The sequence below is a fragment of the Nylanderia fulva genome, unplaced genomic scaffold (genome assembly GCF_048542155.1).
Source record: "Nylanderia fulva isolate GAGA-0341 unplaced genomic scaffold, ASM4854215v1 Scaffold310, whole genome shotgun sequence".
In the NCBI taxonomy this organism is placed as follows: domain Eukaryota; kingdom Metazoa; phylum Arthropoda; class Insecta; order Hymenoptera; family Formicidae; genus Nylanderia; species Nylanderia fulva.
This window is the reverse complement of record NW_028190380.1, coordinates 70943-97403: the sequence shown is the minus strand read 5'-3', so window position 1 is coordinate 97403 and position 26461 is coordinate 70943. Positions and strand designations below refer to the sequence as shown.

The window sequence follows — 26461 nt, the reverse complement described above, 5'->3', positions numbered from 1 at the left end:
TCACGCCTGTACTCGACTAAATTTTTAATGTGACCCTACACGAAATAGTCGAGCACATTGAGATCTGGCGATCGCGCCGGCCAAATAATTGGTCCACCTCGACCGATCCACATGTCGGGATAGTGCGCATTTAAAAAATCGCGCAGTTGACGCGCGAAATGCGCAGATGCCCCGTCATGTTGGAAAATGAGGCCAGCTCTTACATCGAGAGGGACATCCTCGAGTGAATCACATAACTCATTTTCCAGGAAACGTCGGTAGAATTCACCATTTAGTCGCGGCGGTAAGAAATAAGGGCCGATCTAAAAAAACGTCACAAAAGAATTTATTAAAGCTGCAATGGAAAATTTCTTAATTAATAAGAAAATTTATTATTTACAATTTGGTTTCCAATTATTTCTGCCCACACGTTTATGGTCCACCGATACTGGAATGCACACTGTCGAACAACGTGCGGGTTTTCTTCCGCCCAATATAAATAATTTTGTCTATTAAATATACCGTTCGTCGTAAACGTCGCTTCGTCTGTTCACAGAATGCGATCCGGAAATAAATCATTCCGTCGGCATTGAGCGAGAAACCCTACGCATGTTTCACAGATTGTTTATATTTATTAATCTTTTAATAACGCAAAAACAAAATAAAAATGATAAAAATACTTTCACAAAAGTAGACGCGCGGTGCTCTATCTCTCGGTAGAAGTTGTTGTACCCGCTGAAAATGATACGGATGCAATCCGTTTTGGCGTAAAGTACGGTGCACCACGTATCGCAAGAGACCGAATATCTGAGCTGCACGTCGCACACTGCTCCTGGGATTCTCTTCAAACTTTCTCAGGATTCTTTCTTCCGCGTTTACATCGTAATGCAATGGTACATCTGCATTTCGACGATTTGGAAGAATATTTCCAGTCTCTCTCGCGCGTTGAACACATCTCAATATTAATTTGTGAGAAGGATGTCGCTTACGTTCGGGGAATCTCGCCGCGTAAATGCGAGCCGCGGCACGAGCATTTTCTCCGGCTAAACCGTACGCGATAATCATATCTGTGTACTCCCTTGTAGTATACATTTCTTAATATTTAACTTAATCTTTTATCGAGACGTATACGTAGGGATGATTCGATACAAGTAAATACAAGTATGTATTCGATACTTTTGTTTCGATACCGAGTACTTTTAGAATCGAATAATTCTTTCGATACATACTCGGTATCGATAAAAAAGTACTTGTATCAAATCGATTTGGCGCGCATATCCGAGTAGTGAGTGAGTCACTAAGCCTGTATTTTTTAGCTGAACTAGTGCAGTCAGTTCAGCTAAAAAGAACAGACCTACTATTTACTTCAGTGCTGCCGTTAGCTACATCTATCTGTTCGTCGGTCATATTGTTTGCTGTGGTTTGCAATCGTGCAGTGCGTGCTTCTTGTCAAAAGTTTATTAGTTTTTCTTGTTATCATGGCGCCGCCGAAATCTAAAGTATAGACATATTTTACAAAAGTGAATGACATCACGGCAAAGTGCAAGCAATGTTTTAAAAGTGTGAAGTTTTGTGGCAACACGTCCAATTTATTTAAACACGCCAATACTCACGGAATTGTTGTAGAAAAAAAACAACAAAAAATCAGCAATGTTTCTGAGCCTGATAAAACAAGTGAAAGGTATGTACCCAGCAAACACCGATATATAATTGTTACATTGCTATAATAAAACGGAATATAACAGGTAATATAACGTGTACGTTACATGTAACATCCATGTTAGTTGTAATTTCCCACTCATAGATGTAACATTTTAATATAACATATATTACATTGTAGTTATATTGTAATTATATATCAAATAGCACATTGATGTATTGATAAGTCAGTGCTATCTTGGGATATAATGACAATATAACTACAATGTAATATATGTAATATTAAAAATGTTACATCTATGAGTGGGAAATTACAACTAACATATACGTTACATGTAACATGCTTAAGTATATAACATTTATATATTGTGTTTGCTGGGTATGTATCTAAAAATAATTTTCTTTAATATTCTCTGATACAAAATTGTTATATCTGTACAGACTTATTTTTTAGGTTATGAGTCGTTATCTTTTGTTTGTCAGTAATTTAATTTTATTCATGTAGCTACGAGTAACTATTATTTTGAATTTCGTAGTTACAAGATACGATAAATAGTATCGGGTATCGATAGGGCACTTCAATGGTAGATATCCTTCAACTATTATAAAATACAATTTATATTTCAGTTCAAAACGTATAACAACGTCCGCTAAATCGACGAGTACAGTTGTTGAGGAACCCATGTCTAACCTATCACAGCCATCATCAACATCAAAATATTCGGAATCAGAAGAAAAATCTGATATTGATTACGACGCCGATGATAGCGCAAATAGGACGAAGACGATACTGCAAAATACTTTAAAGGAGGCTTTTTCGCGAGTTTCGTCCAATAAAGGTAAAAAAATTATTCTTAGTACTTAATCATTGTATTTGATTGCAATTTTTTTAAAATAATTTTTTATTTTAGAGGGAGGTACAATATATAACAAAATAATTCAGTCTTTGGTTTTTTTATCTGCAAAGATATGCGGCCTTTTAACATTGTCGAAGGAGAAGACTTTTTATGTCTTATAAAGGAGCTGCAACCTAATTTTAAAGTGCCTGGTGCAAAATATTTAAAAAAAAAGACTCAAGAAAAATATAAGGTTTGTGTGGCTACAGCTAGATCTAGATTGTCAAAAATAGACAATATTTGTCTCACACTAGATATTTGGACGGAAACGATGAACGAACGAGATTTTTTAGGTGTGACAGCACATTTTCTACAAAACGAAGAAATGTGTATGTTTTACCTAGCCACTCGTGCGCTAAACAAAAGACATACAGCTGAATATATATCGAAAACACTTCTGGATATTCTTGATAATTAGAATATATCACAAAGTAAAATTCGTGCCGTGGTGACAGATAATGCCAGTTCTATGTTAGCAGCCATAAGAACATCTATTGGTGAAAAGAAGCATTTGCCGTGTTTTGCGCATACGATAAATCTTGTTGTTGGAGAGACTTTAAAATTACCTAGCGTTAAAACAGCTATATTTAAAGTTCGAGAAATTGTGCATTGGATAAAAAATAGTGTTGTGCAGCCAGACAAATTAAAAAAAATTCAAATGCAAAACAATATTCCTGAAGGTTTAATTTTGAAACTTGTTGCTGATGTTAAAACAAGATGGAATTCGGCCTTTTTCATGTTGGAGCGCTTCTTACATTTGAGAAGAGTGATATCTGAAATCGTAATCGAAAGTGTTTCAACACCCGACATGCCAACTGCTGTAGAGATGGAAACACTCAACCAACTTACAGCTTTATTAATTCGAGTTCTAATACATCATTGATGTCGGAATACGTCGACATTAGAGCCGTAAAAAATTCCGAAACATCTTGTTGTGTTCGTTCTTCGAAGCGTTTTCCGACAGATCTTCTAACCGCTTGAATGTTGCAATATTTACGTTCACCATACGCGCAGATAGCATCAGTCAATGCATTCGATGCTTTATTTTTCAGTATTTGTTGCCTAATACGTACGCAATGAAACGCACATTGTAATATTACATTAGCGTAACACGAAACAGCATCGTTATTGCAAAGGCCATATATTTTCCACGTAACTATACTTTCTGGTTCCTCACAATCATAATTCTGCACATCATCAATGATATTAGGGATAGCCCATCGACGATCGTACATTTTCACAACCTTTTTCTCGGACCGATTGATTTGTGGCAGTTCAGATTTGAATATAAATCTCAGTCGATTATATTCCACAATGGCTCTCGAGTTTGCTTTAACTGATGCTGGATTGAAATTTATCAAATGTAGGCCTTCCAATTTACTTACTCGTGACAAACCTACATAGGCTTGACCATCACTGAATACAGTCGTTCCTAAATCCATCATTGCATTGTTACATGTAATTCCTTGACTTTTGTGTATAGTTATTCCATAACTGAGAGACAATGGAAATTGTTTCCGATGTACCACTAATTTGTGGAATACTTCAAATTTAATATCTACTTTCGTTATTGCGATTTCTTTGTTACCCGAAATAACTATTTTGATGGAATCAATACGATTGCCGTCAGCAGAGCGATTAACTGCAACTACATTGCCTATCGTTCCATTGACAAGTCCCAAAGTTACGTCAATGTTTCGTCAAATCATCACTTTAGCGCCAATTTTAATCGCTATTACTCTTTCAATGCCAGCTGTTTCAGACACTTTATCATCTTTGTCTTCTAAAATTTTATGCACCTTTTTTTTCATTGCTGGAGCACAGTCGACATCATCTTCTGCTATCAGTAGAATTTCATCGCTGTCGATTTTATCGAGCATTGCTGTGTTCAAAACCTTGCACAAATAACACGTGGGCAATAAACAAATTGTATCAATCGGTAATTGATTCATATAAGTGCAAAGTTCATTCAATCTTTCGTCGCAACTACTTTCTTTAAAATTGATTCTTCTAGACTGAAGAACATTGATGTCAGAATCCGTTACTAAACCTATTCGTATTCTAGAAAGTATATCACGATATGTATTATCGCATCTTTGTCGCATATTAATCAAAAGTTCGTCGTACTCGAACAATCTCCACAAATCACATCCACCCATGGTACCTAAATACTTCTGAATCTCTGATCGAGACATTTTAACAAACGAAAATTGTCCTTTTACAGGAGGAAGCTGCAACAAGTCCCCAAACAGGAGAATGTGTTTTCTGCCAAAGAAACCATCATCTGTATCTGTCGTATCAAAGATTTCACATAATCGTAGATTGATAAACATAAGTGTCACATTTGAAATCATGGATACTTCATCGATTATAAATAATTCGACATTCTTTAACTTGTCTCTCAAAGTTTTCAAGACCATGTCTGACAATTGCGTATATTTTGGTGTAGATTCATGACTAACGGGTAGTTGAAACATTCTATGGATTGTCAAGCCATCGATATTGAATGCTGCGATACCCGTGGGAGCAGATATGGCAGTCGTTTTTTCCAAATTTATTCTGATCCAATGTTTAATCGTTTCAATTAGAAAACTTTTCCCTGTACCACCCTCGCCACTTACGTACAGTCGCAGAATCTGATTCTTATCTTGTAAAACTTGGCATACTCCATCAAAGACTCTTTTCTGGTCTTTGTTCAATTGCGACATTATTTGCGATAAATCAATCGGGTCGTCAATCTTACCAAAATCTTCCAGATCTTTCATCGCGTCGTCAGCTTCTATCGGATTACAATCCAGTTCATCGTCATCGGATTTGTCTCTGTCTGCTGTTTTCAGATCATTTTCGCGCTTCTCGATTAATTCAGCAACGTTCTCAAAAGCTTTCTGTATTTCTTCGAGCCTTTCGTGATATTTCATTGCCTTCGTTAAAACAGACTCTGAATTCTTAAAGGCATCCGTGTAAGTCTCGAATGTACCTTTGAGTTCACTCAAATCTCTCCATGGTTTGAACAGAAGAAGCAGCGAGTAAAAGTATTTTTCGGGCTCAGTTTTTATATTAAATCGATAATGGTTAATTAAATAACCCTTTTTTCGTTTTTTTAAAAATAAACCCGATGCCAGTTTGTAACACTTGACTTCGTCATTATTTGACATCTGTTTCGTAATTTCCCAGAATTTGGCAAAATCGTACAAATTTAATGATTCTAATTCCTGAGGTCTATTTGGATAGTAATCATCGATGAGTGACGAACAGTAAATATTCATAGAATTTTCATCGAGAGCTTTAATTTCATTAAATGTTTTAACTTAGTCCCCGTGTCGCGGACTATCCACATGTTGATAGCGTTGCAGAAAATTATTATGAAAAAATAGTATAAATAAAATGATAACGTAACATAATAAAAGTATTTAATAAATATCAAAAAGTTGCAAATATCATTATATAAATATATATTTATAAAAGAATATGTTTATGATATACTAAACATGTGATATGCAATACTGCATATATGTAATTATATATAATATAAAAAAATATATCACATAATATACGAATACATCAGAATATTTAAAGTCTTCAAAGTGATGATAGTTCACATGATGTCAGATTTACCAAATGTTGACTTTGAACGAGATGTATATCAATTTATTGTAAGTAATGCAAAAAAACTTGAAGAGTTTATTTTTGACCAGCAGTTTTTCTCATTGAAATATTAATTCTTATATTTAGAGTAAAGCAAAAAAACTTGAAGAGTTTATTTTTGACCAGCAGTTTTTCTCATTGAAATATTAATTCTTATATTTAGAAATGTATGTAGAAGTTATAATATGCTCTATTACACATTTAAGGAGGCATATATAAATTATCAATTTTGATATTTTGACATGTTATGTAACAAGAAAAACATGATTATTCTTCATTAATAATATCAGAGGAGGCCACTTTTATATTCTACTTAATTTGTAGTTTCTTATTACTACTAAAATAAATGTACTTTTAATAAGAGTAAATAAAAAAAGCGATTTATAAATCATTGTCCGAAAAAAGATGTATAAGCTATGTCAAAGCTGATCTAAAATTTTTATGAAATCAGCTATAAATATTTTAGAAAGAAAATTAAATAATATAAAATTATGTTACTCAAAGAAATGTTTTGTGTGTACACACCGATAAAGTTAAAAAAAAAAGTAAAATTATTTGATACAGCAAAAATTGGAAAATTTATCTGCTCTAAAATGCAAGATGCCAAGTCAAAAATTAAAATTTAAAAACTTATGCAAATTTAAAATTAATATAAAATAAAAAGAAATAATAAAATTTTAATATAAGTATGCTGTCTTCTAAGCTGGGCAATAGAGCCAAGGAAACGAAACGAAAAATTAATTAAACGGAACTGTATCTCAATTTGAGATCCCAAAGTTCCACATATAAATTAATTTCGAAACTTACATATGGAGAAATAAGCGAGAAAAATATAGGTCCGAAAAGTCGCTGAAGCGGGAATCGAACCTGCGTCTTTCACTTTCCGGGCGACTGCTCTTACCAACTAAGCTATTCAGACCCTTTCGATCCTATATTTTTCATTTGCCTTTTTAGTAGATGTTAGTAAATACCGCCGTGATTAGCCCAAGGCGTAAATAAACTCAGAAATAAATATTTATATGTGGAACTTTGGGATCTCAAATTGAGATACAGTTCCGTTTAATTAATTTTTCGTTTCGTTTCCTTGGCTCTATTGCCCAGCTTAGAAGACAGCATACTTATATTATTTATATTGAGAGCCGATAAAAATATTTATTTCTGAATAAAATTTTAGTTAAAAAAACTGGGCGCGCTGCTAAATAATATTCTAATGATATTAAAATTAAATTGTTACTTTTAAACTCATTGCAATTAAAAGGGGGGAGAAAGAATGAAAGAGGGTTAGAGAGGACGAAAGAAAGTGAAAGAGGACGAAAGAGAGTGAGAGGGAATGAAAGAGAGTGAAAGACGACGAAACAGGGTGAAAGAGGGTGAGAGGGAATGAAAAAGGGTGAGAGAGGACGAAAGAGGGTGAAAGAGGACGAAAGAGGGCGAAAGAGGGTGAAAGAGGACGAAAAAGGGTGAAAGAGGACGAAAGAGGGTGAGAAAGGACGTACGAGGGTGAAAGAGGTGAGAGAGAGTGAGAGAGGACGAAAGGGGGTGAAAGAGAATAAAAGAGGGTGAGAGGACGAAGGAGAGTGAAAGAGGACGAAAGAGGGTGAAAGAGAATGAAATAGGGTGAAAAAAATGAAAGAGAGTGAGAGAAGACAAAGGAGAGTGAAAGAGGACGAAAGAGGGTGAAAGAGGTCGAAAAAGGGTGAGAGAGGACGAAAGAGGGTGAAAGAGGACGAAAGAGGGTGAAAGAGGGCGAAAGAGGGTGAGAGGGAATGAAAGAGGGTGAGACAGAATGAAAGAGGGTGAGACAGAATGAAAGAGGGTGAGACAGAATGAAAGAGGGTGAGAGAGGACGAAGGAGAGTGAAAGAGGACGAAAGAGGGTGAAAGAGAATGAAATAGGGTGAAAAAAAATGAAAGAGAGTGAGAGAAGACAAAGGAGAGTGAAAGAGGACGAAAGAGGTTGAAAGAGGTCGAAAAAGGGTGAGAGAGGACGAAAGAGGGTGAAAGAGGACGAAAGAGGACGAAAGAGGGTGAAAGAGGGCGAAATAGGGTGAAAGAGGACGAAAGGGGGTGAAAGAGGGTGAGAGGACGAAAGAGGACGAAAGAGGGTGAAAGAGGACGAAAGAGGGTGAAAGAGGCGAAAGATGGTGAAAAAGGACGAAAGAGGGTGAAAGAGGACGAAAGAGGGTGAGAGAGGACGAAAGAGGGTGAAAGAGGACGAAAGAGGGTGAAAGAGGGCGAAAGAGGGTGAAAGAGGACGAAAGAGAGTGAAAGAGGATGAAAGAGTGAGAGAGAATGAAAGAGGGTGAGAGAGGACGAAAGAGGGTGAAAGAGGCGACAGATGGTGAAAAAGGACGAAAGAGGACGAAAGAGGACGAAAGAGGGTGAAAGAGGCGAAAGATGGTGAAAGAGGACGAAAGAGGGTGAAAGAGGGTGAAAGAGGACAACAGAGGCCGAGAGAGAACAAAAAGACTGAAAAAATAGGACGAAAGAGGGTGAGTTAGGGCGAAAGAGGGGTGGGAGTGGGGGTGGGGGTGGGAGCGGGATGTGGGAGGGAAAGGGGTGGGTGGAAGTTGAGGGAGGTGTGAGTGAAAGGTGAGAAGAGATTTATATATATATATAATCCTGATGACGTCAGCGGACGCGGACAGAGAAGAAGAAGAAGAAGAAGAAGACGACGTTTCTTAATTTTTCATGAAAAACGTCACTTTTTGACCGCTTGTATCTCCGGAACGGCTTGACCGATTTTATTTTTTCTTGGCTCAAATTACTCGTGGCGATGCCGCCTTTCAGGTTATGTTACGTGCAATTCAAAATTTTTTATATTTTAGTAGTTCTACACCCCCAAAAAATGGACTTTGATGGTGCAGGATAAGGAGACTTGTAGTGTCTTTTAAGGTCTTTTAGGGTTTGAACATGGCCGGAGACACTACCGCGTCTCCTGATAATATTATGCGTCCACCTTCATCCAGAAAATAAAAAAATGTTTAATTACAGGTTAGCTGTTTGCGTATTCATTATTAGTGTTACATATTTAAACTCACTGTTTAATAAAAAATCAACGTAATAAAATGATTTATCTATTATTGCATATCTCCTCACTTTTAACTTATAACATTAAAGTGCACTTTCTACATCTCTCAAGTTTTAAACACTTACTTACTAGTTTTGAATAATTAAAAAAAAGACGTTGCACAATCGACATTTGCGTCTCGACATATTAATAATATTACGCCGGAGTACGAACCCGTCCAGAATATAATCTATGTTGCTTATGTTTCTGCTCCGACACATTTCATATTATTCTTATATTACTAAAGAAATTAAAACTTAATTGATATTATTTCTATTAATGTATATTTTATATTATTTTAATATATTTTTTAACTTTCGAATTTTTCTAAGTTTTTAAATAATTTTCGAAGTTATTTATATTTAAACTCTGAACTCTAAATAATAAACAAGATAAAAATTAAACTGATAAATTAACTTAAATAGATTTACGTTAATACATTTTATATTATTGAAACTCTGAACAAAACAAAAAATTAAAATCAAAAACAGAAATATGACAAGACAATTCTCACAAGGCAGTTCTCAGAATTGTATCAGTCTTTTAAGAACTTCGATTATTTTAAATATCGTATATAATGCGCAATATATCCTTCTTTTTTTCTTTTTTACACCCCTGCATCTTTGTAAGTGAAGAAAGTATTAATTGACAGAAAGCCACATCTTCTTCTACTTCCGGTTTTAAAGATGACGAAACAGTTGAAACAGGTGAAGAGTATTTATTCTCTAGCAAAGATGTGACTTTGGAAATTGCATTTGCAACATCCGGCTGCGATTTTCCTTTTGATTTAATTTTACTATTTAAACCTTTCTTTGTCGCATAATCACAGGCACTTAATACTGAGACTGAAGAAGCATCAGACTGGTATGGTGAGGCTACCGCGTCGCTTGATTTGTATAAAAGTGAAGTTGAGTCTCTAAAAATTATAAATTTTTTCAAACAAAACAAAATTTTTACAACATGAAAAATGCTACAAATAAAAATGCTTGTGAAAATATGTACCTTAGATGTGCTGAATTTATATCTGTAAAAGACTGTTTACTTAAAGTAGCTGTAGAAGATATGTTCACTTCATTTCTGCCACTTGAGTTTGAATTAAATCGATTTTGTTCTAATGATTCTATATTAACTTTTGAAGAATTCTGCTCAATCAAGATACTTGCATTCAAAGGGAGATTTTCTTTTTCGTTATTGGAGCTAAAGTTTCTAAAAATAGAAAATAGAGATTTCATTACTAATTTGCAAGTAGAAGCACTTTTAATTATATGAATAATTTATATGAATATTATGTTTATATTTTACATACTTTTGAAAAGAAATGTACCGTTTAGTCAATGGAGAGTTTTTGGTCACTGCATGCACGTTGGTCATTGTTCTGAAACAAAATATCAAAAATTGCTTTTTTGCAGTACAAAGAGTTTTAAGAAGATAATATATAAAAAAGAAATCTTGATTATTCTAATTTCTTCACAATTTTTACTATACCTTCTTTTCTTAACGAATGGATCCAAAAATTGCATGTTATTGAAAAATTCGAAAGTTTTCCTTTTTGAGGCTCCACTTCCAGTGGTTGTCTCTTCTTGTCTTTGCTTTTTCTCTCTTGTATATCTTTCACGTAAGCGTGTCCATCTAGATTGGCACTCATCCGCTAGCAACAAAAATTACATTAAATTTAGCAGCATGCGGTACAATTTTTCATGCTAGATCGCATGCAATCTAGCTTGTTAAAAATGCTGCATGCTACATTTCTAGCAAATTGTTTACTAGTTTGCAATCTAACATGAAAAATTATACTGTCTGTCATTAGTTTAAATTAACATTACAATTTATTTCAATTACTTTATAAGTTTAAGTTATTCACACAAAGTAACTAATGAAAAATTAATTTCTTACAAAAAATTTGTTAAAATAAAGAATAAGTTGAAATTTAGAAAAATACTACATAAATACCTGTCATGTTCAAAACGATTGCAATTTCACTCCAGGCATTCAGCTTTTTCAACTGATCTTTAAAGTCAGTTAATTCTTTATTATATAAATAGGGATGGTCATGTACTAAAGCTATAAGTAAAGCATCTCCATCTATTTCGTTTTCATTTATTTCGTTCTCTATTTCACAAAAATTTTCATTTTTATGTTCATTTTCAGAATCACATTGCATCTGTCCGTAGTAAGATTCAGTTTGATATTGAGAATCAAAACAGTATGTCTTATGATCCATTTTCCTATCGATATAAAATATTGATTGTAATGTAATAAAATATAAATATCCAATTATATATATAATTATTAATAATGCAGTACTTACAACATGTATTGTAAAAAAAAGAATAGGTTAGAAACTGGAACACAATATGATGGAGATGATAATATACAATCTAGACGCGTATCTGTTTGCATAACGCATAAAAGTTCGTCCTTACGGATTTTTCGACTCTTTATGCATCATGTTTTGTGCACTATGCAAGATCCGCAGAATGAGAAGTGGGGATAGAAATGAAGGACTCTCATTGGTTTATTTCTTTATGCTTTATGCCTTATGCGTTATGCAAAAGTCTGTGCTCCCGCCTTTATTATTAAATATTATGGAATTATATATAATGGAAAAGAAATTGATGATATTGAAAAAATATTAATTGATCGTGATTTTCAAGTAGAGAGATCGTGTACGAAAATGATACATTCGTGATGGACTTTTTAAAACCCTTTTATAATAATTTACAATTTAAAAGACGCTATAGATTAATAAGGATTCCTCCTATATGGAATATTACGAAAAATTGAAGAAAGATTTTAGCAAAAATTAACAATCGTGGTCTGCCGATTCCACCAGTACAAAACAAATTGTTAAATATGCTTAAGACACTACGCAACACACACACACACAGAGAGAGAGAGAGAGAGAGAGGGGTGTGTCTAAAAATAAATATATTAATAAAATTTATCTTTATTATTATTTTTAATTATTTCATTTACTGGATTATTTTCTTTTTCAGCATCATCAGTCTCATTACTGCTTGAGTCTGTAACATTCAAAAATTCTAAATTCTTATTCATAAACAAATATGTTAATAGAAAATATCAATAAAATTAATTATTTTATCATTTGTAGGAAGTGTGATAATAGAATCATTATTAACTTCCTGGAAATCATCATCAATAAAGTCTATGCTCTCCACATTTTCAATTAATTCCTCAGGAATACAAATCATTAATATTCTTTGTTGCCGTTCTGAAAAATATTCATTGTTACTATTTTTTCAATTTTTATTATAATATAAATAAATAAAATAAAGATGAAAGTACCTTTTAGTATTTTATCTGATAAATTTGATGAAAATAATGTTGGTGCAATTGTCATTAAATTGGGTGCTATTGCGGCAATGTCCGGGTCAATCTTTGCAGATTTAGGTTCAGGTCCACCACCTGTTGATAAACGTGCATGTTTTTCCTGCGTAAGGATATCTCTCTGTACTGATTTTAAATTACTCCATAATTTTCTAAATTGAACGCTTCTCTGTAATAATTTATTACACATTAAAATGTTAAAAATTAAATTACTTTGAATATAAAAAATATTTAAAATCTAGCTTAAAAATGAAACTATCTACCGCGAATATATTAGATTTTCTTCAGATATAATTAACATTTTTATTTCAAGCATTTAACATACCTAATTAGAAAAAATATATAGATTTTTTACTTTATTACAATAGATATATGAATCGGAAGTTTGATTCCATGCTTCTTGTTTCAAAGTTGTAGCATCACTTTTTTTCAAGGAGAATATTTTGTTAAAATTTTAAGAAAGAATTCTTTTCGGGATCTATATAATGTTTTTTTTTTGCTTGATATTTTTTTTTACAGTAAAATTACTTTCTAACAATACTTTAGAGTCTGTAATAATTTGATAACATAAATAAATGGTATAGACATACATCTTGTTAAATTTTTCTATATTTAAACATATTTCATTCGCTGATACATCAGAAAAATCCCAAAGATTACTGAAAGTAAATCAGATCATCTTAAGCACTAAATTCAGTAAAAAAATCTTAAATAACAAGAAGTGTTTATTTTTTTATGAAGATCGTCTCATTTTAATTAAAACTATGAATACATGAAGTCTCAAGTCATACTTACAAACAAGACTATCTTAATCAAGAAAATCTTAAGACGATGTTTAAGCTTGGACTATAAATACCGTCCAAAGTCAACTCTCTAAAATTTGTCTATTTTTTGGATATTTTTTTTATTCCTTTGATTATTTTAAAATGTGTATCGTATAAGAAAATTATACTGATTTATTTGATTGTGGTAACTTTTAGGTATACTGTACTCGATATATTACATTTGTTAAAAGTATCAAGTTAATTTACGTTTATTGATAGAATTTTTGTGAAGATAGATATAATATATCCCAGGTAGCACAACGTCGTCAATGAGACGTCTTTTTTACGTACGTTTTTGTCAGAACTTACGTCAAACTGACGGTCAGTATGACGTACAAATAACCCTATACTGACGGCCATTTGTCACAGCATAAATGACGTCATCAGATGACAACAGTATGATGTCATCAGATGACAATAAAATTGCGTCATTAGATGACAATAGTATGACGTTATAATGATTTTAGAATTGTCTTAAAATAATTGCTTAAAAATAACGTTTAAATTAAATTTTAAAAAGAAAAAAAAATATATAACAAAATATATTATAATAACATAATATATTTATTTATTCATTATATGTACGTTTTACATCATTTAGACTTATGTGCTAACAATTAAACTTTCAAATGATAACAATAAAATGGTTGAGCATCTAGTACTGATACTACCTCTAAACGGCAACAATAAAATAAATTCGTATTTGTAGTATTTATCTATTTTATTACACAGCCTTTAATTTAAAAAAATGCAACTTCTGTCTTACATCTAATTTGAGGTGAGTGAGCCTAAAATGTCTTTATTCAATTATTATAAATATAAAACACACGTATATATATATATATATATATATATATATATATATATACACGTGTGTTTTATACAATATTATATATTTAAACGTTATATGTGCAAACATTTTTACTTGTATATATAAACCATGTAAATTAATAAAAACATAATCTTATTTAAGCTCACTTATCTTAATTTTTAACTATATATATATATATATATATGTATATATATATATATATATATATATATAGAGAGAGAGAGAGAGACAGACAGACACCTCTTCAAGTGCGCTGTGCAGCATTTGAGTTTGCTGAACGTCACAACATCCCCAATAATTTTAATAAAAAAAAAGTGTGCTGGCGTAGATTGGTTCTATGGATTTCAATCTCGTAATCAAAATATACCACCGAATTCTGCCTGCTAGCGACCAGCTGGCATTACCCCAAGAGGCGACCGTAATTACCCAACACGTCGGTCAATTGCGGCCAATTCAGAGATTTTTTTAATCAATGCAGGCTCAATTATATATTAGCTTTCTTAACTTTTATGCTTCCATCTTTAAAGAATGATTGATGAAGTATCCGTCAACTATTTCATTTTGGTTCTAAAGACATTTTTTTTCTGAAAATAAATAATTCTTATTGACTGCAATTCCCCCATTCTCTCTTATATATATATATATATATTATATATTACCTTTCTTAACTTTTATGCTTCCACTTTCGAAGAATGATTGATGAAGTATCCGTCAACTATTTCATTTTGGTTCTAAAGATATATTTTTTTCTGAAAATAAAAAATAATTTATACTGACTGCAATTCCCCCATTTGCCCCTATATATATATATATATACATATATATATATATATATATATATATATATATAACAATGTGTATATATATGTGTATATATATAACAATGTGTATATATAATTATTTTTTATAAAATTACAAGTTATATAAAATGGGACATCCTATTTAAATATCCTATATATATATATATATATCCTATATATATATATATATATATATATATATGTATGTATATATAGGATATATATTTAAATAGAATGTCCCATTTTATATAACTTGTAATTTTATAAAAAATAATTATATATACACATTGTTACACATCATCTTATACGCATATATTTGCGTATAATGTCGATGATAAGAATATAAATATAAATGTGTTTTTTTTTACTTTATTTGAACACAATTTATTGTTCACTTTGACATACATAATATGTATATGTGTTTCTATATTTATATTTATATGATGAAAAGGTACAAGTGTCTGTACAATTTCTTTTAGACACTAAAAAACATGATATAAAATGTACTTCTAATTTAATTTTTTGTTGCTCTCTTATTTACACCTTTTAGTATAAAGCTTTTTCACCACGACAAGGTAGGTGTAAATCGAGAAAGAATTTTTGTTTCATTTTACAGGGAGAAGAGACAAGTGCTGATATTTATAGCAATATTGACATTTATGTATTATTTGCAAAATCGATATATATATAATTTCGATATATACAAAAACATGCACCCCTTTATGTATATATCGTTAGATATAAATACATAAAATTTGTGTTATATTTATTTGAGGCATCTTTTCCTAAAGATTCTTTTTTTAGAATTTTGGAAAAGGCGACAGTTTATTTTCTTCGATAATGTAAAGAAAATGTTGCCTCATATTATCAATACGATTCGAATATGTCATATTACAAGGATTTTCTCCTAAAGCTATAGTTGTAGCGAAAGCTGCAGCATAAATTCCACAACATGTGCCATCAGGTTGTTTTTGAACCTTTTCAAATATAATATCATTTGCACTTATTTGTGGATAACGACGATGAATGTAATTTTTTTCTTTAGGCACCAATTTATTGTATGTACAATCGGGTAGACTGTCATACACTCGAAGCTTGGTGCCGTCAAAAAATATACATCGCCAATGATTACTGCAATTTCCTCCAATAATTTGTAAGCTTTTGTCGCTACGACTTGCTTCAATTAAATGAGAATATTCTAAATATAACACACTTTGTGTTTCAAAAGGACATGTATTTTTTACGACGCGCAAGAATTTGTCCAATGAATCGTCGTTTATTAGACTATCCACAGGTAATACATTTTTCTCTATTTCACTATCAGATATAGGACGATTATCGAGAAAATTTTTTTGTCGTGCCATATCGTTTTCAGTTAGTTCTTTTTTATTTTGTGAGTAACTATTTACAATAGCGCAATCGTCATCTTGTTCCGCACTTATAACAGTAACAGGAGTGACAGTTGCTTTCATAGATAAACTATTATATTCGCAACATTGACTTTCTTTGATAATATTTTTGTTTTCTGTATTACATTGTCGACAACTATTTAATTTTTTTACCCCTTTTTGAGCTTCTATTATATAATCTGGATTTCTAATAGGCATATGTCTATTATGCCGACTATCCAAGATTTCTGGCAGCATGCAATTATAATAGAAATTTGTTAAAAAGGGTAGCATTTTATTACTCCAAAAATCATTATCCTTTATAACACGTATTATTTTTAAGCTTTTTGGCGTCCACATAGTAAAAACACAATATTCTCGCCGCGTTATATTTAACTGGCCTTGAATTTGATAGAAATATTTATGATTTTTATTCATTTGTTCTGAATTTTTTTTATCAAAGATGTTCTTTAGTGGAGTCATCTTTATAGCTTCTTCAGCTGTTAAGTTCTTAGCTGAGTGCGAACATTTTATTTCTACCAGACCGTCTTCATCTATAAGTCCATCTGGAGAAGCACCCAAGTATGGATGTTCAATATCAATGAATAATCCACAAGGTTTAATCTCTTTTTTTTAGTATTTCGACTAATTCTTTTCTCGCAATTGGTTCTTTTTCGCGACCATATTTTATTGCCTCGGTTTCAATAGCAGAAGGATATAAAATATTTTTCACAGGCAATGCGCAAGACGTTTTCATTCTTTTACAACATACGGTTCCAAAATTAGATGCCGTTAACATTTTACGTCTCAATTGTAGCCATTGTTGTGATTCATTTTGTTTTGTAGTGTCGCGTTCAATTTTTTGCCAATTTTTTGCATTTTCGGACAATTTTTTAAAATGATTTTGTCGAAATTGCTCGATTACATCGGACGGTAGATCCGGTTTTTGCGAGTGTGGACCATAATAAGAGTCTGTTCCCGATTTTTGTTTGAATTTTTTTGATCTTCCTTCTATTTGTCGATACTCTTTATTTTTTTCTAATTTTTCTCTTCGGCGCTTCTCCAACTTTTCGACAATAGGCGGAACAGTCTTATTCATGCTTTTATGTACTTCTGTAATTACTTGTTGCGTATTAAATTGCAAAACTGCCCCCGCAACTCTAGCATTGTAACCACCTTTTTTATTAACAAGAATACGTTTGCCGCCAATTTGTGCGCAGATCGACGAATTAAATGACTCTGTAATGTTATTCGTATAATTTAACAATAAGCTGTCAGAGTAACCACTTATATACTCGACAGCTTCTTCTATTTCTAAATAGAGACCATGTGATTTTAAAGAATCTATATAATTTTCTTCTCCATCGCAAGACTCTTTGCCACGTTCTTTGCATTGCTTGTGATCGCCAAAAACATGCCTAGAAATGTTTAAAATATCTGTTTGTAATTCCATAGCCTGACGATGTTGAGGTTGCCGTTCTTGTCTTCGTAGAGCGGCTGCCTCAGTTATTTCCTTTCGTATTTCTAAAATTTTGTTTTTTATTACATTTCGCACTTGTATTAAGCCAGGCCGTCTGGATGTTTTTGGCCGAGTTTTCTCTGCTACAGTTTTAATTTTTTTACATAAATTACGTAGCAGATGATTCGTGCATTCTATTTTGGTAACTGTTATCATATGTTCTCCGTATGGATTATTATTTTTAATACTTTGGTATACGCTACTGTCACCGTCAGCAACAAGCGTTTTAAAAATTAGACCATGCATTTCGAGGCTACAATTAAAACCTTCTGCAATGGCATCGCTCTCCATTTTTGTGGAGCTTACGTTGCGATCAAAATTTTTATAGCAATTGTGAGTTTTCGGCTCGATACCTCTTCGCTCTGCCATATCGCATATTATGCAATATTTATTTTTAACACCGACGTAGAGAACCTTTCTCGTGCGGTAACCAATTATGGCTCCAATACCGGCAGGAGAGTCGTACGTGGTACCATACGATCTTTTCATCCAACTACCATCCGCTACAACTGTTATATACGGAATACCGTTTATAACTTCGTTGTTATCAAGAGCGATTTTTTTTTTCAATTTCACCAGCCGTTTTCATATTTTCTATAGATGTGTTTACAAACTCGTCGACTAATTTGTCTCTACTCTTGATGTACATTGGCTCGGACATGCTAGGAACATTCATGACTGCAAGCTGCTTTTCCAGCTGGGCATAACCAGTTCCCACAGTAAGTGTTCCTGCTACAGCAGCCGTATTAATGTCCATTATTTCCGGTTTTGTGGGTTCTGACCAAATGCTGGCTTTTGTTTTGCACATTTTACATTGGAAGAACAGCTGGGTTTTCAACCCACATTTTTCAGACTTTATAAGTAACAAATTTTCAATTGACGAGCAGTCCAGTGCTTTATTATGTCTGTCAAAGATTCTGTGCAGCTCAGTCCATATAAAAGAGAAGTCCATAATGCGACGGCCTGCAGGCAAATTTTCTTTGATATCATCTTTATCAATAGAGCTCTTTTTAATTTTTTCTATAACATAATATTTGTCATGTTCGACACCATTTTCTACATTGCATATATCTGTATTTGACTCTAGACATCGCATTACTTGAATATTAGAATCCATTGTATCGGTAAATGATTCTACCGATTTTTCAAAATCAATGGATTTATCATAATGCATGCTTTTGGAGTCATTGGAATCATCAATATACATGCTTTCGAAACATTTATCTATGCCAAGTTTAACATTTTGCTTTACAGAATACATAGCTGTATTTGACTTCTGATACAGCATTGATTGGATTTTCGAATCCGTCGTATCGGGAAATAATTCTTCCGATTCGACGGATTCGCTAGTATCCTCAACGCTTCTCGAGTCAATTAACTTTTCGTTATCGTCGAAAAGACGAATATCTTGTTCGACATACATGCATGTATTTGACTCGAGACACTGCATTGTTTTGATATTTGAATCCGTCGTATCGGGAAATAATTCTTCCGATTTGTTTAAATCGACGGATTTGCTAGTATCCTCAACGCTTCTCGAGTCGATTAACTTTTCGTTATTGTCGAAAAGACGAATATCTTGTTCGACATACATGCATGTATTTGACTCAAGACACTGCATTGTTTTGATATTTGAATACGTCATATCGGGAAATAATTCATCCGATGTTTTAAAGTCGACGGATTCCATACTAACATCTTCAATGCTTCTCGAGTCTAATTTATTAGCTAATCGAACATCTTGTTCGACATTATACATACCTGTATCACTTACAATTTGACACATCTCCGACAAGTTTTTTACGTCTTGCTTTGTCTTCTCACTGATAAGTAACTGTCGCCTGCAAGAAAACATTTATTGATAAGTATTTTGTTAAATATTATTATAAAAATTATAAAAAATATTTATAAATATTTTTGAAAACAAAATCTTTTAAAAATAAATCTTTATTTTAATTAAAAATAAATGTGAGACGACCCAACTGGCTTAAATTAATTCTTATTATTATTAGTTTGATGCCATGTACAAGAAAAGACAACGTTTCGACCTTAGGTTTAGGTCCTTATCAAGTCTAAAATTAATATTAAAAAATACAATAGATGTACATACAAGAATTTTGATTTTTAAGAAAGTAAAGCGCAAACCAAGATTATAATAACAATTTAAACGTACCTTACAAATTCTTTAGTGCAATATATAATTAATTTTTTTCATTTTACATATTTCAATATAAATACTGTGTCACGTAAACGTTCAGTATGGATGGTAAAGACGAACTAAATTAAACAGCTTTGATTATTCTATCATAGATCGGATTCAAATTCTCTGTGTCTTTCTGTAGGTTGATCGTGTTATTAAATTTTTTTATAAAAAACATTTCAGCAATCTCTCTTTTCCTAGTGTTTGTTTCTCGATGTAAAATATTTAAGTTTGTCCATTTAAAGTCATGCGAAAAATCATTTCTATGTTTGCTTATAACATTTTGATTGCTGACATGCATTTTTATATTATTCATATGTTCTTTAATCCGAGTATTAAGGTGTCTTTTAGTTTGTCCGATGTATGTGGCGTCACAGTCATTGCAGTCAACTTTATAAACTATCTCGGTCATATCGGCTTTAGGTAATTTGTCTTTTCGGAGTTTAATATAAAAATGCATGTCAGCAATCAAAATGTTATAAGCAAACATAGAAATGATTTTTCGCATGACTTTAAATGGACAAACTTAAATATTTTACATCGAGAAACAAACACTAGGAAAAGAGAGATTGCTGAAATGTTTTTTATAAAAAAATTTAATAACACGATCAACCTACAGAAAGACACAGAGAATTTGAATCCGATCTATGATAGAATAATCAAAGCTGTTTAATTTAGTTCGTCTTTACCATCCATACTGAACGTTTACGTGACACAGTATTTATATTGAAATATGTAAAATGAAAAAAATTAATTATATATTGCACTAAAGAATTTGTAAGGTACGTTTAAATTGTTATTATAATCTTGGTTTGCGCTTTACTTTCTTAAAAATCAAAATTCTTGTATGTACATCTATTGTATTTTTTAATGTTAATTTTAGACTTGATAAGGACCTAAACCTAAGGTCGAAACGTTGTCTTTTCTTGTACATGGCATCAAATTAATAATAATAAGAATTAATTTAAGCCAGTTGGGTCGTCTCACATTTATTTTTAATTTTATTCATCACTGGCGATACAAGATATCTACTATTAACTTTATTTTAATGTACAATTAAAAATAAATTATTAATTATAAAATTATGTATTACTGAAAAAATAGATAGCTAACAATATAAATACTACTACTGTAGCGCACATGCAAACCACATCTAATGTAAAATTGTAATTGTAATTGTGTAATATTTTTTTTAATTATCAGCACACGAATAGATCGCCTCTGGATTTAATATAACCAGCACACGAATAGACCGCCTCTGGATTTTATATAATCCAGCCCACGAAAAGATCGCCTCTGGATCAAATTTGGTATAACCAGAACACACATGCAAATCGTTTCTAATCTAGAAAGTTACCAGCACACGAATAGATCGCCTCTGGATTTAATATAACCAGCACACGAATTGATCGCCTCTGGATTTAATATAACCAGCACACGAATTGATCGCCTCTGGATTTAATATAACCAGCACACGAATTGATCGCCTCTGGATTTAATATAACCAGCACACGAATAGACCGCCTCTGGATTTTATATAACCAGCCCACGAAAAGATCGCCTCTGGTGCTAACAACTGTAATAATAAAAGTATAATACTCTTTATATTACTACTACTACTACTACTACTACTACTACTACTACTACTACTACTACCACCACTACCACCACTACCACCACTACCACCACTACCACCACTACCACCACTACCACCACTACCACCACTACCACCACTACCACCACTACCACCACTACTCTGTAAATTTAGTATATATATTGTATAAAGTAATTTATTTTCAAAGATTTTGTTTTCAAGATAGATAACAAAATATTTTTTATTTATACTTTTACGGTATTATTATATTATATTTTTCTTGGTAATAACTAATTTCTTTACAAGTATTAAAATAAAAATATTTTGTAGTATATCCTTCTCAATATAACAAAATAGCAATATTTACAATATTAAAAATAGGCTTTTAGCAACATTTTAAATTGTCTCAGAATTCACTCATGGATATAACATTTCAAGAACAAGTTGTCAATTACTCTGTATCTAAAAATTATACAAAAAGTATTTTTTATACTTTGGTAAAAAAATTAGTACAGTTCGTACTAGTAAAGTATATAAAAATTAAAAATATGAAAAAATTTTTTTAAATAAAATTTATTATTTTATTATTTTTTATTTATTTTTATTTGAAATAAAAATGTTTAAAAAATGTAAGTAAAAAACAATTTAAATATAATTTCTAATAATAATTTATAATAATTTTTAAAATTAATTTAACAAATTTGTAATTAAAAAATGTTAACAAATAATATATAAAATATTATTTAATTGTTATTATATATAAAATTATTGTAAAACAGAACAAAAAAATTTCCACAATTTTTATACAGCGTATCTCAAAATATCAAAACTTTGGGTGTGTAAAGAAAATGGAGAAAATATTATATTTCAGATTTACTCATTTATGCTGTGTTGTAGAAAATCACCAAAAAAATATTAGTTTATTCAACATTTGAATGTACGCGATATATTGTCACCAGTCTAATGAATTCACATGTACATTTTTGAAGAGTAATAACTGTAATATAATTTGTAAGAAAACAACAGAGATGTAAATATAAACAAATAAAAGTAAGCAGGTTACTATCTTGCATTTATTTATAATTTTATAATTTTATTTTAGGAAACTTTCTTTTTTTCTATAACGTATTTTATTTAATAATAATGCAAACAAAAAATATGGTACAGAAATTTAAAGCAGTAATAAAATATATCAAAAAATATCATAAAATAAACATTGCAAAATATAAAATTAGAGCAAATTAAAAATCTTTGAAGTAAAATAAGATAGAGCCGTGATAACAAAATTATTGTATGGTTTTTTTTGTTTGCGTTTATTTTATTCTCTTTTTATTTAAAATTAGTCTGTTACTCATTAGAAGTGTACAAGTAAATTAATAATACATGTAACAATATGTACATATTTGAATGAATTTACCAACATGGCTTTATTTTCTTTAAAATAAAGCAAAAATGAGCAAAGTTCATAGCTGGGTAAGCATGCTATTATAAAAGTGTCCCCAACGAGTTTCGTAATGACATTTGGCCTGTCTTTTTCTAACTGTAAAAAACACAATTTTTCCAAAAGTTTTGCTCCCTAACTCTATAATTTCCTGAGAGAAGGTTATTTTTATTTTAATTCTTTTTTCTATCGCAAATATTTTACATCATCACATAAATTTTTTGCAGAATCAACCAAAGACACTAAAAAAAATTTTTTTTGGTTTCTCGAATAAAAACTCGATAAATTTAAATAAAATAAAGAAATGGCCTTTTCAGAATGTTTCTTTCGAGGTTCAATAACCAAACTTTTACAGAATATTCTTTTTTTTATGTCTGAATACTTTCAAAGTTTTCAATTTTTTTCAAGTTGTTGGAATATCTTAAAAAAAATAAAAACTATTTTTTAGCATTATATTCAAAAATTTAAAAGAGCTAATTTCTTCTCATATAGAAATTTACTTTTCGATTACATCTTTGTAAAAGTTGCTGTAATTTTTGTATAAACATAATTTTATATTTTTTATGTATGATCAAAACTATAATTGTTATAAGAAAAATAAATAATGTTTGGAAATAATGCAAAAAAAGTAATTTTTATTTTTTTTTAAATGATGCACCAACTCGAAAAATTTGAAACAATTTGAGAGTATTGAGACAAAGACAAAATATTCTGTAAAAGTTTTGTGATTGAACCTCGAAAGGAACGTACTGAAAAGGCCATTTCTTTATTTTATTTAAAATTTTTAATTGAGTTCTTATTCGAGAATAAAAAAAATTTTTTTGGTGTCTTTGGTTTATTAGAATTTAGCAAAAAATTGATGTGTGATAATGTAAAATATTTGCGATAGAGAAAAGAAATAAAAATAACCTTTTCTCTGGACATTATAGAGTTAGGGAGCAAAACTAGGAAAAATTGTTTTTTATAGTTAGAAAATGACAGGCCAAATGTCATTTATAAACTAGTTGGGGGCACTATGCTTGCCCGGCTATATCTTTTGCAACAATTATAAAATTTTTTTTTATTCTTTATGCACTCAAAGCTTGGAATACGTTGGGATACTCTGTTTGGGTTCGGCAAAGTAAATCTAAGACGTTGCAGACGTCTCTTTCTTTACTCTATTTTTGTTCTATTACAATACACTGATTGGAAAATTTCAGGCCACAGTATTTTTAAGTGTAATTCTACTTTTAGTCTATTTATCTATAATTATATATAATTATATTGTAAGTTTAATTTATTTTCATTAAAATTTAAAAAACTGTAAGGTACAATATAATTGGGTTATAAAATTATGATACGCCTTGTTTTACGAATTTAGTTTAAAATATTTTTTTCAAAATCGCATTATTCATGAAATATTCCACCTTTTTTGGACTTCTGGTCACTCTGTATAAATCTAATGTAAGAAAAAAATTATTAAAAATATTTTTTTTTTTCAAAGTATTTTTTACATCACTAATAAATTTATATATAATAAATAACAGAATGAGTCAAAAGAGCATCCAGACGTTTCAGATTGCTTCGCCGAACCCAAGTTCTATACAGGATGTCTGAAAATTCGCGGAACACTCGAGAAGGTAGAGAATGATACAGAACTTTTCTGTTCAGATAACACTCTCTACCTTCCCAGGGTGTTCTGCGAATTTTCGGACACCTAAATTTAAAATGGTGTTACTAACCTTTTCATCCATCCTTTCTTTCGCGACATCCTGCGGCGAGTGAGAGGCAAATGTGTTTTGTCGTATTTTCTTCCCATCACTTTTATAATATATTCTTCTTTTACTTGTATACACTCTTCTAAACACTTCTATACACTTACTACTATAAACACTATACAGCTTTCACTACACGTATATACACAGTCTGTCTAGACTCAACGTGTGTAAGTCAGCTGTTATCTCGCGCTATTACTGCAAGCCGCGTACAGATAGCAGTACACAATGCGCGCAAGTGTAGGTATGTACCAGCCCGGTCATACGCGCAATAGACGTTTTTGGCGCGTAAGCAAAATAACTTATTTTATTTTTCGTATATATGTAGATCTGTTTATATATTCACGACGAAAAAGACATTGATTTGTAAGAAATGTTTATACGTAAACTCGCTATTAGACATAATTATTTATACATATAATTATCATATGTATTTTTATTTGATTCACGTTTTTTTTAAACCGTTTGTATATACATAAAGTGATTAGTGGTATTTAATTTTAGCTAAATACTTATCACATAGATATAATAATATTGTCAAAGGTGAACTAAATATTTAGAAGAACGTTTTGAATTACAACACATTTATACCTAAAAAACTGCAAACTGTATGTACATGTATATTTGTCTATAAGTAAACATCTTTTTTATGATGAATATAAAGGAATAAAAATTGCATGCCGAGTAAAAAAATTTCATGCAATATAAAAAAATATGAAAAAATAATTTTCTAAAACATTTGAAAAATGACTTCGAGACATAAAACAAAATTGATGCAAATTATATCGTGACATAATAAAAATTTTTGTCCCAACATTATTCATCAAATTATTATTATGTTTGACATAATTATAATTTCTACAGAATCAATCAGAAACTTTTATATTGAATGATTTTTTACTCTGCCTACTATTTTTATTTCTTTATATTATTAAAAAGACGTTTATTTATTTTATAAACGTTTTCTAAAATATAGTTCACATCTTCGACAAGAACATATTTATATATATACATCAGTGCTCAGAATTATCTCAGCATTTCAGCCGATTCTCGTATGTCAACGCTTCCTTTTCTCCCTTTGCCGCGCGCGCTGCAGCCGCTAGGACGAGCGCGGCCGAGCCTCAGGAGCGGTACTATCCAATTATGATACGATCTTTCTCCCTTGATTTTTAAAATTTCAAAAAATGTATTACATAATTTTTTTTATTTTTACATTATACGTAGAAATATTTCAATATATTTTCATGTGAGGTATTATTGCTGACGTGTTTTTTTAGAGTGGTATCCCCTAGTAGGCCTATTCCACTGTAGAGAAAAAAATAGAGAGGAGAATTTATGATAAAACAATAAAAATATAAAAATATAAACATAAATTTATGATTAAAAAATACTTTTGCCATGCTTCATCAAACGGTATATAATCATAATAATAATATTATATAAAAAAAATTATGTTTAATACATTTTTTGAAATTTTAAAAATCAAGGGAGAAAGATCGTATCATAATTGGAT

General features: G+C 31.1%; 2 protein-coding genes and 1 pseudogene across 2 annotated transcripts; all 3 read right to left on the bottom strand.

The window, feature by feature from the left end:
- Nucleotides 1–1071, bottom strand: LOC146722457 (uncharacterized; annotated as a pseudogene).
- Nucleotides 1072–9523: 8452 nt separating this feature from the next.
- LOC114940988 (uncharacterized) lies at nt 9524–11901 on the bottom strand. Its single transcript, XM_029315794.2, is given in 7 exon segments — nt 9524–9851; nt 9854–10164; nt 10251–10454; nt 10555–10623; nt 10734–10896; nt 11199–11473; nt 11557–11901. Coding segments are annotated over 7 exon segments (1161 nt in total). The 5' UTR covers nt 11649–11901; the 3' UTR covers nt 9524–9804.
- Nucleotides 11902–15392: 3491 nt separating this feature from the next.
- LOC114942095 (uncharacterized) lies at nt 15393–25258 on the bottom strand. The gene is given in 4 exon segments (XM_029317398.2): nt 15393–17073; nt 17075–18523; nt 18525–19800; nt 24916–25258. Coding segments are annotated over 4 exon segments (4023 nt in total). The 5' UTR covers nt 24993–25258; the 3' UTR covers nt 15393–15852.
- Between the last annotated feature and the right edge of the window lie 1203 nt (nt 25259–26461).